Here is a 15362-nt window from a genome sequence, read left to right as displayed (position 1 = left end):
GTGTGTTACTCTGGGTGGACGGAGACCAAACACGGAAGCACTTTACTGAACTTCATTGTATATCCATTAAGATTAAAAGTGTTACAGAATATACACGAGTCGTATAGCTTGAGGGTAGTGGCAGGAACCTCAGTCCGTCGCTCTAATGACCATCAGCTCCGTTGCTCATGCTTCTCTGCCTCTACAACTTACATCCTTCTTTAGTCTAACATGATGCCAATTCGCTTGCCATCCCTGTCTACATACACATTACAACTCTCAAGCTTCACTAAAGAAAAGCCTCTTTATTCGTCAACTTTACTTGTCTTTGTAGTTATGCCTCTACTCACACTAGTATAATCATGACTACTTCCTCAACCTTACTCGCCCTCGAATACACCTAAGTCTCTCTTTAGTCTAGTACGCTCACCTCTATCGTCTCAGCCTTACCTGTCTTTGTATATAACGTCTCTATTATATCTTGTAATTCCATTGTTAGATAATTAACCTCACACCTATCTGTACATAATATGCCTCTGTTCAGTCTATTAAGCTCTCCATCTGTACTCAGCCTATTATGCTCTCCAACCTGGACTCAGTCTATTACACAAATGCTCCTCTTCAGCTAATCTACCGCTCATTTCCCTTCCCATCGACTGCTGCTATACTGTACGTGGCTTGCCTCTGATCTTCCCCTCGCAGTTCCCTTCACAACAACGCCTTAGTCTAGTCTGGCTCTTTGTAACTGCTTCTCAGTAGGTCTCTCTTAAACACACACCCAATCTAAAATCAAGTTTACATTTACGAAAACTAAAATAAGGTTTACTATCACAGATCAGTCCGCCAGATTTTAGGATGAAAAGTTAAGTTACTATTGCTCTGTAAACAGTTAAAATTTTCATAGGCTTTTAAAAGGAATAATGTATCCTGCAAATATGAATAATTTAATTGGATTTAAATAGATCATAATGACTTTAAAATGAGGACTAATGTAAATACTATCCTGTAAATAGTTATATCACGCAGACACATGAAACATACTGTTGTAAGTAGACCATCAACGTGCATGTGCTGATGTAAATATACTCACTGGTATGATAAGGTTATACAACACCTAAGACAGTTCAGTATGCTCGTATGCCTGAGTTCAGTGTACATAAGTCCACTAAAATGCCCACTTAAGCATGTTAGAGAATTGATCTATGCCTCAGCCCAACATGCCTTTAGCTTGTTAAGTCTTCTCACAACCTTAGTCTCCCCCACCCCACACTGATCAATCCATCACTACCTGTTAATATACCCCATTGTTACTCCAGTGAGCTCATGATATTAATTTAGCTACAAAGGCTCTCCCATTATAGTGGCTTTAGTAACTCGTCCGTTCATCACCGCCGACGATTGCTTAGTTCCTCCCACCATCAATAATTTAATTTCATTATAGTTATTGAATTAGGCGTACTGTAAATTACATCGAGGTGAATGATACAAAAATTTAACATTTACCGACTGACTAACAGGACAGAGCCAACACCCAACGACGCGTCTCACTACACATAAACAACTTTGTCTTAGAAATATATTAATAAGCAAATACGCTTGTATATTTTCAGGATACTAACAATAACAATGCAGTTATAGGAAGGATAATACATTTGGGGTCATCATAGTCAAAAAAGGTATTGAAAAAAATAGAAACGATAACATTGGCAACAAAACTATAAAGCATTAGGTGTGTGCCACATACCTTGGAGTAATCCTACAACAGGCCACTTCTCCTTGCAGATAATGGGAAGGAACACAGATATCGTAGGGATGGAGACATTACCCTAGACACCAGCTTATTTCTCAAGGGTAAGACTCTACCGTTGTAGTGAGTGAGGCGCCAAGTGTCTAAAGCATGTCCTCTAGTCCAACATATTTTTTTGACGATCTTACCAACTAGGGCTTAAGATCCGTCCTCCAGCATGTTGCATAGTCTTATTGGACGGTGAGCAACATTATTGCTAAGCATGTTGTTTAATCATTAACTGGAAGACCATAACAATAATCGGGTTTCAAGATCTTCCATTTGCATGTTCTATTTATATTCTTCAGTAGATGATAATTTTACTGGCTGAGGCGTTAAATCTGCCCAGCATGTTGTCTAGTTACATGCCGACGACCTTATAGATAGAACAGTAAGATTTTTCCACCTCTCTAAATTTTAGTAAAAGACAATATACCAGCAATCGATCAGTGTGACATACTTAATCCTTTCTTGGCATGGTACTCGCATGTTTCTTAGTTACCTAACGTAGTACAGTATTCAACAGCTATGCAGCATGTCGCATTAGTTTCTTCTTCTGCTTTGGAAAAAATTAATTATCTCCATGACCTGCCGAGAGCATCGAAGTGACGTAGCGAGTACGTCCGACAATCCATCCACCCGTCCACTTTTCTTTTCCTTTACGTCGGTGTCATCGGATCCAAAATGAGGATGCGTGTATTGTGGACAGTTCATTTATATTTTTCCATTTTAGCGTTGGTCAGGTCGGAAACTAGTGGCAGTTAACACTACCTGTGCTAACGATGTCACACCAATAACCAAGGCATCACGCAAACATGTAGAATATGAAAAGTTGCGGCGTTCAGGTGAAGTTATATACCTGAGACGTAATAGACCACGTACACACACGCTCAAAAAAGTATCTGTGCACATTTCGCGCGAAACAATCTGACACCACAGGCGATGGGTATTGCAAAATGTCATATATCACTTGCTAGCGACATTTCCTGTTTTATCCATAGTAAGTATGGTTGTTACAGTATATATTAATCTTGCGAACAATGTGTAGCGTGGTTCATGGTGGTGGTTACGTTGCAGCATAGGTGTATTGATCATGTGTACACCAGAGACGTTTAACAACCAAGATCACGTACATCAGAACTTACACGCCCAAGACATGGAGAATCATGTACACCAGAGACGTTAATCAACCAAGAAATGAGAGATCACGTCCACAGGAGACATTACACGACCAAGGTATAAGAAATCACACACAATGGATACATAATACAATATACAGAGGCATTATGTATACCAAGAGGATACATATCACTTATATATACTTCTAGACTGACGGACATCGTTAATGCCATCTCCTATAGTTAGCATAGCGAGCAGACGTCACCGGCTGTGTTATTTAAAGGACTTCTATGAACCCTTGAATACAAAATGACATAAATTATTTCCCCTTAGTTCGTTCTAGTTGATGTAAATAATCTGACACGTAATATTTTTTTGTTATACCCACTACAGCAGTGCAGGTGTAGGCGTGGGTGTGAGCAGCTGAGGTCATCACGTAGGTAATTCCCTCTGCACCACCACCACCAGCTGTTGCACCTGCAGTTTTGTTTTATGACGAAAGTTTTTTTTTTTTAATTTTTTTTTTAAATAATTCAAAGTTTAAGCATTATAATTCGGTGGTCTCTGTGTTTTTACTCAGACCAAATGGATTAAGGGAGATTATGAGATATGTAAAAATACTTTAGTTTTGGATTTCAATAATAATGATAAATACACACACACACACACACACACACACACACACACACACACACACACACACACACACACACACACACACACACACACACACACACACACACACACACACACACACACACACACACACACACACACACACACACACACACACACACACACACACACACACACACACACACACACACACACACACACACACACACACACACACACACACACACACACACACACACACACACACACACACACACACACACACACACACACACACACACACACACACACACACACACACACACACACACACACACACACACACACACACACACACACACACACACACACACACACACACACACACACACACACACACACACACACACACACACACACACACACACACACACACACACACACACACACACACACACACACACACACACACACACACACACACACACACACACACACACACACACACACACACACACACACACACACACACACACACACACATTCCTAGACACAATCATCGATCCTCACAGACAGATAGACATAATAGCTTTTGTCATTACAACCATAATTAAAGAGAAGACTGGAGGTACTTGAGAGTGAGCGACGCTACCTGGAGGACTCCTATGAATTTGGGAGATTAATGAACAATTTGCGCCCCGGTTATCAGGTCAGTAAGTCTTTCTTTACTGGACGTTACAAAAAAAATAAAAATAATGTGTTATTTGACTTTGTCTTATCTAGTCATTTTTTTCTGTAAGTGCAGTAGGTGTATGGTGGTGTCTTATATGTATGGGCAAGTAGATAGCATATGGCATAGGTGTGTGGGGGTGAGGGTAGGGGTGAAGATATGAGTAAGCGAGAGGGTGGGGTGGGCTGGGGTGATAACCGGGGCGCAAATTGTTCATTAATCTCCCAAATTCATAGGAGTCCCCCAGGTAGCGTCGCTCACTCTCAAGTACCTCCACCTTTCTCTTTGACTATAGTTGTAATGACAAAAGCTATGTCCGTCTGTCTGTCTGTCTCTGGGGGTTGATGATTGTAGGGGTGAGCTGGAGGAAGAGGGAAATGTTAGGGTGAAGTTAGGGAGGAGAGGGGATGGGCATGGGGAGGAGAGTGGGATGAGGGTATGGGTGAAGGTAGGGGTGATGGTGGGGGGGGGGGTGAGGTGAGTGGAGGGAGGTGGAGGCAGTGCCAAGCCATTACAAATAAAACACCTGAAAGAAAATGGGAATTAAACATCAGGGCGCTCTAGTCCAGGCGTGACGAAGCCTTTACAATGAGCTGGCCTCCTTTGTCCTGCGTCTGTGAGGGATGAACCAGTGTCTCACAGCCTAATATTTAACTTGTTATATAAATCACGAGATGCTCTTACTAACTTTACATATTAATTAACGTACGGTTATTGCAATAATGCCCGTGTATGGGTTTAGTTACTTCAGCTTGTAGAGAGTGTATGTAGAGGCTGTATGTGTTATCCAATGGCCCTGAACTCATACAGTGCCTCCTGCCAAAGCCTTACCAGTTGTCTCGGTGACCTGCCAGGTCTGAGGTGCAGTACCCCGCCGTGATAAACAAGCTGTTCATTACCACATAAATTCTTACTCATCCAATGACCTTGACCTTGAGTTTTAACCTTTATTTTCCAAGATAAAGATGTTTTTTTCTTTAGGTCACTTTTCAATCCTGTTTCTAAGTTTTATTCAAGTCAATTTATGGTTTTAATGCATTTTTTTCGATATGCAGACAGACAAACTGACAGAAAAAAGACAAAGACAGACAGACAAACGTACCGAAACACACGCAGAGAAAGGAATTCAATAACCACGTCGCCCGGCTGCCTGAGGTTAAAAAAATTGGATTTTCTGGGTGGGATCAGAGAAATCGTGCAGGGGGGGGGGGGTTGATGGGGTGGGGATGGAAGGAGGGTTGAGGGAGAAGTGTTAAGAGAGGGCAAGATGAGGAAAGTAGGGGAATGGAGGGAGAGAGTTGAGAGAGGAGTGGAAGAAGAATGTGGGATGAGAGAAAAGGTTGCGTGAGGAGAGTTTGCTGGGGAGAGGTATTGAGGAGGAGAGGGTTTATAAGGAGAAGAGGCATTGGGAGAGGGTGGCTTTAGTGGGGTGGGGTTGAGGGATTCGAGCCCGTATAAGCCTTAAGGTGGGTTCGTTACTAAGTGTATGTTTTCTCGACTACTGGTGTTAAGACAGCGCCTAGGAAGGGTGGTCTCCATTACACAGGTTCGAAACGTGGACGGGGAAAGAAGAATATCATTCTACCGAAGTAGTGTGTAGGTCAGGTAATAGCAAGTGCACCAGATAGTGTATCCATTCCATTACTGGGTAGACAACGGCCAATGTACAAGAAGAACCTAATCCTAAACTTGAACAAGAAATGGAGTCCGGGAATATTTGCTTGCAAGGGAAATACTTTAACAGAACTAGCGAGTCGCCATATATTTTCATTTTGCTGATTATCAGTATACGAATTTTCAGGTCTCCTGCAAATCGATAGTTCTATATCCATACTTTACTGCAAATAGTGATAGAAAAAGTTTGTTTGTATGAGAAGTAATGTGTTGCTAACTACACAGTGTGAAATTTGTGTGGGGGAGAGTGAGTGTGGGCAGAAGAGCTCGGTGGGGACACAACATTTTCAGGGATTCACAGAAAAACCATTTGGAGGAGCAAGATGTCCTCACGGGGAGTAATGAAGGTGCCGAGAGTTGTGTGCGCTCCTGCAGGGAATTGAGGGGTGGTGTGACCTCCAGCAGGGAAGTGAGGGGTGGTGTGACTTCCAGCAGGGATGTGAGGGGTGGTGTGACCTCCTGCAGGGAACTGAGGGGTGGTGTGGGCGCCTACGGGGAACTGAGGGGTGGTGTGGGCTCCTGTAGGGAAGTGAGGGGTGGTGTGGGCTCCTACAGGGAAGTGAGGGGTGGTGTGGGCTCCTACAGGGAAGTGAGGGGTGGTGTGGGCTCCTACAGGGAACTGAGGGGTGGTGTGGGCTCCTGAGTTTAGCTAAAGACGTCTGGAGAAAGTTGGCCGCCTTCAGTGACACGCGGCAGCAAAAGGTAAAACACACAATGAGCAATACAATGTCCACTATGTGTTCACCGCAATACTTGGCAGCTGGACACAAGGCAATGATTAAGTAAATGTCACCTATAAACACAAGAACATATGTGTCGCTCTGAGAGACATATGGTAATAAGAAGGTTTATTGGGTATTAGCCAACCCGAGAAGCTAATTAAGGTGGTGATGGGGCTGGTGTGGTAGGTAGGGAGTGAGGAAGGTAATGTGGTAAGGAGTGAGGAAGGTAGTGTGGTAGGAAGTGAGGGAGGTAATGTGGTAGGGAGTGAGGAAGGTAGTGTGGTAGGATGTGAGGGAGGTAGTGTGGTAGGGAGTGAGGAAAGTAGTGTGGTAGGGAGTGAGGAAGGTAGTGTGGTAGGGAGGAGGGGAAGGTAGTGTGGTAGGAAGTGAGGAAGGCAGTGTGGTAGGAAGTGAGGAGGTGTAGGGAGGAGGGGAAGGTAGGGGGTAGGGAGTGAGGGAGGTAATGTGGTAAGGAGTGAGGAAGGTAGTGTGGTAGGAAGTGAGGGAGGTAATGTGGTAGGGAGTGAGGAAGGTAGTGTGGTAGGAAGTGAGGAAGGTAGTGTGGTAGGAAGTGAGGGAGGTAGTGTGGTAGGGAGTGAGGAAGGTAGTGTGGTAGGGAGTGAGGAAGGTAGTGTGGTAGGAAGTGAGGAAGGTAGTGTGGTAGGAAGTGAGGGAGGTAGTGTGGTAGGGAGTGAGGAAGGTAGTGTGGTAGGAAGTGAGGGAGTAGTGGTAGGGAGGAGGGAGTGTAGTTTTGCAGGGAAGTGGAGGGGAGGTAGTGTGGTAGGGAGTGAGGGAGGTAGTGTGGCAGGGAAGTGAGGGAGGTAGTGTGTGTAGGAAAGTGAGGGGAGGTAGTTTGGTAGGGGAGTGAGGGGAGGTAATGTGGTAAGGAGGAGGGAGGAGGAGGGAGGTAGTGTGGTAGGGGAGGAGAGAGGTAATGAAACAAAATGAAAGGGGGAGAGAGGGGGAAGGATGGGGGTGAGGGAGGGGAAAGAAGGGTAGAGGTGAAGGATGGGGTGGGAGGGGAAAGGATGGGGGTGAAGGTGAATACTGTAGGGCTGAGGGGAGGCGGTGAGAGTGGAGGCGGTGCGAAGTAAGAGTGACCTTAAAGGTACAGCAGTGGAGGTAGAGGGAGACAGGAGGTACAGTAGTGGAGGTAGAGTGAGACAGGAGGTACAGTAGTGGAGGTAGAGTGAGACAGGAGGTACAGTAGTGGAGGTAGAGGGAGACAGGAGGTACAGTAGTGGAGGTAGAGGGAGACAGGAGGTACAGTAGTGGAGGTAGAGTGAGACAGGAGGTACAGTAGTGGAGGTAGAGTGAGACAGGAGGTACAGTAGTGGAGGTAGAGGGAGACAGGAGGTACAGTAGTGGAGGTAGAGGGAGACAGGAGGTACAGTAGTGGAGGTAGAGTGAGACAGGAGGTACAGTAGTGGAGGTAGAGGGAGACAGGCAGGAGGTAAATAATGACCACCATCACCACGGACCATCACTTAAGTTAAAGGTTCTCCTCAGCCTCTTCAACAGTTACTAATTTTCCTTCACACTAATTACTACTTAATTACCAAGCTCGCCCGGGATTAAATAACTCATTAAATCATTAAACTTAAGTCGGCGAGGAGCTGTGCGGAGGACGGGTACGACACTGCTCTTATCACCTGACGGGGGAGTGTGGCCTCACAAGTCTGGCCTCACACGTTCGTTTATCATCTTACGGAGGAGTGTGGCCTCACACGTCTGGTCTCACATGTTCGTTTATCATCTGACGGATGAGTGTGGCCTCTCACGTCTGGCCTCACATGTTCGTTTATTACCTGACGGATGAGTGTGGCCTCACACGTCTGGCTTCACACGTTCGTTTATCATCTGACGGAGGCGTGGCCTCACACGTGTGGCCTCACATGTTCGTTTATCATCTTACGGAGGAGTGTGGCCTCACACGTCTGGCTTCACATGTTCGTTTATTACCTGACGGATGAGTGTGGCCTCACACGTCTGGCTAGCTGTTTATCACCTGACGGGGGAGTGTGGCCTCACACGTCTGGCCTCACACGTTCGTTTATCATCTGACGGAGGAGTGTGGCCTCACACGTCTGGCCTCACATGTTCGTTTATTACTCGTATTACTCATTGCATAGAACCATATACGAGGGTCGACTGTGATCGTTGGTGGTGTTGTGTTGTCTAGCACATCCTGACACCATCTGTTGTGAGGACTGTTGAACACGTTACAGTACATCTTTAGTAATATCATGGAAAGTTGAACACACACACACACACACACACACACACACACACACACACACACACACACACACACACGACTATTTAGAACGTTAAAGGCAGCAGCGTTGAGTATGTTTAACGTAGTGAGAGTATACACATGACAATGCCCTCCAGTGACTCGGGTTGAGCCCGCCAGATACTGTACTTGTCATGGTTAAGAGTGCGTCACCCATGTAGACTTAATATGAGACCTGGCATCACATGTTTGGACGTAATGATGGGTACTCTGAGTAGCTTAATGTTATTACCCTTATTATCTGTACTACTCTTATGACTCAATATAATAAATTAATTTACTGGCTGTAAGACCAATTATGTTTTATCAAAAGGAATACTCCAGGTGGTGACTTATTTAGTGGTATATTGTGATATAATCTGTTTTTATGTGATTAAGTGACAACTATCATTCTCACTCATTTCACCTCCTCTCTTCGCTCTCTGCTCACGTTTATTAAAATAAATACAGGAACTAATGGCGATGACGCCGGGGACAAAGACCCTTTGTAGACATTCACTCGAAGCCTTCCTTCTGTCCAGGTCAAGACGCCCATATCAAAGGATTGAAAACAGTAATTAGCATATAAATTAATACAGATCTCACGAGGATTTGTTACTGATGCTGCAGGTCTTGGTGGCTCATGTAAAATATTAGATGAATATTCATGGCCAGAATTAAGTGCACTAACACATAGGATAGTTTGTTTGTGGGGGAGTGTCACTACTGCTCTGTGTGTGTGTGTGTGTGTGTGTGTGTGTGTGTGTGTGTGTGTGTGTGTGTGTGTGTGTGTGTGTGTGTGTGTGTGTGTGTGTGTGTGTGTGTGTGTGTGTGTGTGTGTGTGTGTGTGTGTGTGTGTGTGTGTGTGTGTGTGTGTGTGTGTGTGTCTGTGTGTGTGTGTCAAACTATACACACATCATTATCATCAAATTCGTCACTAACAGCATCTGTTTGTTAGAACATAAAACGTGTTTTGTTACACAGACGCATACACTCAAAGAGTCCATGAACAAACTTAGTAAGGGGTTCAAGTGTCATTTCCACCAAGTGATCCGTGGATGAATTACCCCCAGGCGGTTAGAAAACATTAATGAAAGGGAAGTACAACGTGAGAACCTTTAATACAGCCTCGTATACCTGGGTACAACCTGCTCTTTCCTGTGAGGCACTGAGAACACAAGGTTTTTCCCATCTTTGTTATGTTGAACTCTGGCTGACCTCTATAAGCTCAAGTGATGAAATCTTCCAGTGATAATCCTCTCTCTAATAGTCTTTGATAGTAAAGGCTTAGGCCCTGACCGACCTACAAACACATGGGTCGGAGGTGAACAAGATACTGACACCGGTACTTGATGAGGCGGATACACGAGGATTAGACACACCGAGAAATAATCTTGATAAAATGGAATAAACGAAATGAAATGACAACCACACAAAGCGGCCACACAAAGCGTTTACTCCCTCAGGGTAAAAACCTTTATACTATCTGGCGGCAAAGCGTTCACGAACATCCCCGCATACCCTTTTAAATGATCTCTCCCAATAAAAAAACCTTCGTATATAAGTTTAAAGCAGAACTCTTCAGTTGTGCTTTATTTGACAGAATAAAAAAACATTTTATGAAACAAAACAATGTACTGTATATTGGAAGTATAGTTGAGCAGTTTTCGTCACGGCAGAAAGTTACACAAGTAAACCTTACAACCAAACATAATCCCCAGAACATATTAGATAAATTACCGTCTTGTATGACGCAATACTGTAAAAAAAAGGTTTATCAATAAATTAATTATAAGGATAGGTGATGGAGGCAGGGGGAAGGGAGGCAGGGGGGAGGGAGGCAGGGAGGGCCCAGGACTAAAGTCTTAGTTGAACACGTGAAGGACTGTGTGTGTGTGTGTGTGTGTGTGAGGCACTACTGACGAGGGTGGTCACGAGACAGGTGATGGTACAGAGGGAGTACGTTTCAGGGAGGACGATAAATTGGGACAACTTTACAAAGGCACTGGTTATGCAGTAAACAATGTAATGGGAGAAATAAATAATATTTTAAATATATAAATCTTGTAAGACAATAACTAATGTTTGTTACCTTACCATAAAGAGCAAGACGACGTTTCCGAATGAAAGTTTCAACACTCAATATATTGTGACCAACACACATATGTTTCCTTTAAGAACTATCTATATACCTATCATGGGGCTCTAAATGGCCCTGTTACATATATCAGTGCCATGTTACCATACCATGACCTTTGGATTTAGTTAATAGGTCACTCAGCTGGTATGCCTAAATGGAGTCACGCTTCACCCATACGAGACACGAGGAGCGGATGAACAGAATGGGACCTTCCCAGCCTCTCCCAGTTTAATGTGTTTATATAATTAAAGTCATTGTGACCAGTCGGAATATACATGTTAATAACGCTGATACTAACTCCTGCCGGCTATTTATCATGGTCTCAGGTAAGAAATCTACTGCGCCGCCATACCCTCTGTTACCAGCTCCCTGTAATAAACTTCACACACCTGGTAGCAATGAACATATATATCACATTAATTGCAAAACTTTCTCTTGTACCTCCTCGGTGTTTAGGGAATGAGTTTCTGGGATGATTCAGGGCCAGAGACGAGAGAATGGGGGGGAGGGGGAGGGAGGCTGGGAGTGGCGGGGAGAAGGGGACACAAAACATTATTCACCGCCGCTGTGAGAAATGTTCACAGCAGCAGAAAAATACACCAGAGTGATGATGAACGCTGGAGGAGAGAACCACCCGTCACCCTCCATACATCACCACCTTCCCTCATGGTGCTGGAGGAGAGAACCACCGTCCACCCCCATACATCACCACCTTCCCCATGGTGCTGGAGGAGAGAACCACCGTCCACACCCCCATACATCACCACCTTCCTCATGGTGCTGGAGGAGAGAACCACCGTCCACACCCCCATACATCACCACCTTCCCCCATGGTGCTGGAGGAGAGAACCACCGTCCACACCCCCCATACATCACCACCTTCCCTCATGGTGCTGGAGGAGAGAACCACCGTCCACACCCTCATACATCACCACCTTCCCTCGTGGTGCTGGAGGAGAGAACCACCCCACACCCCAGGCCCCCATACATCACCACCTTCCCTCATGGTGCTGGAAGAGAGAACCACCGCCTACACCCCCCATACATCACCACCTTCCCTCATGGTACTGGAGGAGAGAACCACCGTCCACCCCCCTCATAAATATCACACACACACACACACACTTAAAGTAACAAAATGCCTTCACACATTAAGTCCTGCATAACTGATAAAAGAACATTTTCTTCCATAGGCACAGATAAACTTTCAAACATTGACTTATTCACTTGACCATTTCAAAACAATAACTGGTAGGGTTGGTTGAATGTTCAATTGTTATAACTTAGAGAACCAAGAACGTTTAAGATATATAAGCTGGTACTAACAAATGTATTATGGTAATATTTACCTCATCTATCCTTGTTAACATCAACCTTCATAATATTTAAACATTAGATAATATCTATTTTTGTTACACTTGCAGTTTCAAATATCGTTTTCTTCAGTTTGAAATGATGTAAAGTTCAGAAAATATCTCAGTCAAGGATAATCAGAGGGAGTTCTAGTTGGTTCAAAATGGGTAATCAAACAACATTTCATTTTAAAGAGTTATCATAAAGATAACTGGGAATTGTCAAGGGGTGTAATAAGATGCGTGGCCACATAGATAACAACCTACTAAGAAAAGCTGTGGTTATTATCCCGTGAGGCGAGAGGATATCGTAGATTATATCAAGAAAATAACTAAATTATTATACTAATAGATAATAAAATATAAGGCTAAGCTATTTGATGAAATATAATGAAAGTCTTTCGAAATGGTAAGCCTCGGGTTGTATTTATTTTAGATATATTTATGAATGTTAATATGGTAGTTAACCTTCAGTGTTTGATGACATTAACTGTACTGAATGATGTGATAATTATTCTACTCACTTAACCGATCAGGCCAGTCGAGTTTTAGCAGAAGAGGAAAATTTATTACAGGAGAAAATTTGTCACGTTCGGTAGTCACAGTGATCACCATCCTTCTCACATCTAACCCGAACAGGAATCGATCACGGGACGCTGTTGTGAGAGCCATGCCTATTACCACTGTATCATAAACAAGATAATATGTAATATTTGGTATATCATCTTTACCTCAACACTACCGCATGAAAGAAGACAAAGTTTCTGATGTACTCTTGATAATAACACCTAACGCTATACAACTCTGTTCCTCTTGAAGTTTGATATTAGTATTGTATGACAGACAACTGGGATGTAAGGGAACATATTAAGAGGGGGTTCAGTGCTTCCACCTCCACTGATTATCAAGTGGATCAAGTTATTGAGAGGCGCGGGGAAAGTTTAATTATACATCCATAATGAGCTCCTACATAACAAAAATACTGTGGTTGTCTACATTCTCTTGGGTACAATGACGGTTATAATAAAATAAAAAACATAATGTATACTGGAAATATATGAAAGTTCACTGAAAATATGAACTGAAATATATAATGATAAATTTCGTAATTTAGTGGATATATTTTGATACAATTGTTGACGTGTATTAGAAAGTAGTAGAAGGCAGAATGGTGTGATATTATATAATGGTGTGAGAGCTGGTGTGAGTTAACGGAGGGGCTGATGTTTGGTCGAGATGAGGTGTGGTGGTGTAGTGGGTAATGCCGTAGGTGAGGGACAGAGGCGAGGTGAGGTGTTGTGTTGTGATGTATTGTTGTAATGCCGCAGGTGAGGGAGGAAGAGAGGTGTTACTGTGGATGAAGGTAGCAGGAGGAGGAAGATTAACACATACGCTTTAAGGACTGTGTTGTGGATCACGCCGGAGTAGGCAAGGATGGGTGACACTACAGGTGTATGATAAATACCTACATAATCTTTATTCTTCTTATTAAGATGGAGCTCACGTACGGAGGGATGAACAGTGACCCGGAGAACAGCCCGTTATGTAAAGACTCTTATAACTAAACACTTGGAGAGGAGATTATTATATCTTAGGGGCTTTTATTTAAAGCTCCTGTTGACATATGCTATTGACATATTAACATTATGGAACTTATAAGTTTAACATATACTTAGTGAGCTGTGTATAAGAAGCAACATCCCACAGGCTGGAGGAGGTGGTGCAGTACAATATGTCAACACAACCTGAAGTTATAACGAAAAAATAAATAAAAAAATTATATCCGGATTATTTTACTTACAGAAGCACCACCAGTCTCTGTGCTTGTACCGTCTCCTTATGTCACTAATCTTCTTTCATCGCTGATTTCACGTAATTACCTTAAAACTGTATATTCCCGCCACACGTCACAATTCTTTTATCGTCCCTGACTGACCTGCTGGTAGTGAGGAGATACAGTCTCTGCACGTACCGGTCCAGCGACTGAGGAAGCTAATTAGCTAATTAATATGGAAATGATGTGACATTAAAAACTAATGAGACCTAACCAAAAGTTTCATCACCGAGGAAATTAAAAGGGAGAGGATATCTGATTATGTCGTTTAGGAGATATTGCTGGAATGAACACACACACACACACACACACACACACACACACACACACACACACACACACACACACACACACACACACACACACACACACACACACACACAGTTTCAGTCTCCACCTCCGCCGAATTAAGTCCCTCGGAGTTCCTGCGCCCGAGCTCCTCAGTGTTTACCTAACATTCATACTTCCCAAGCTCACCTATGCCTCCCCCACCTGGTCTTCCTCCCTAAATTCCACGCAACGTAAACACCTACAGTAGAAGAGGTGCAAAAGAGGGCATGTAAGATTATTCTCTCCCCTTCCTACTCCACATATCAAGAAGCGCTCAACACACTGACCCTCTCGGCTCTCTCTGACCATCACCAAGACCTCATCTGCAAATTTGGTGAGAAACTTCTGCACCATCCTTGACACCGGCTCCTACTACCACCCGAGATCCCTCGTTCGAGAATTGTTGTTCGACACCACAACCGCATCCAGCCCATACGAACACGTAACGATCGCTATAAGAACAGCCCAGTCCCAACCATTGTTAACATTATTAATAACTTGTAATCAACCAGTGTATTCGCTCTCAGCCAATCTTACCTTTTTGCACTGTCACTATGTTGAAATGCCCTGTTGTATGACCTTCTCCCCACCTAGTCTTTATATATCATATTTGTATCACTTACATTACTAGTATATTATTTGTCAATCAAGAGACCCATTCCCCAATTTTGCAACTGTATATTTTCAGCCTTCCGGCTGCCATGCTCTTTCAATAAACCGTTAATTATTATTATTATTATTATTATTATTATTATTATTATTATTATTATTATTATTATTATTATTATTATTATTTATTATCACAC

At 43.4% G+C, this 15362-nt stretch overlaps 1 protein-coding gene across 1 annotated transcript in view; it reads left to right on the top strand.

The window, feature by feature from the left end:
• LOC121877471 (protein amalgam-like) overlaps positions 1–15362 on the top strand; it is a 41607-nt gene that overhangs the window by 6303 nt on the left and 19942 nt on the right. Inside the window, exon 2 of the mRNA XM_042383236.1 lies at positions 1762–1830. Coding sequence (XP_042239170.1) covers positions 1762–1830 — 69 coding nt within the window. The remainder of the gene's footprint in view (positions 1–1761; positions 1831–15362) is intronic.

Source organism: Homarus americanus, unplaced genomic scaffold (assembly GCF_018991925.1).
Source record: "Homarus americanus isolate GMGI-L3 unplaced genomic scaffold, GMGI_Hamer_2.0 scaffold367, whole genome shotgun sequence".
Taxonomy (NCBI): Eukaryota; Metazoa; Arthropoda; class Malacostraca; order Decapoda; family Nephropidae; genus Homarus; species Homarus americanus.
The sequence above is the reverse complement of the archived record's forward strand: the minus strand, read 5'-3'. Positions and strand labels throughout refer to the sequence as shown.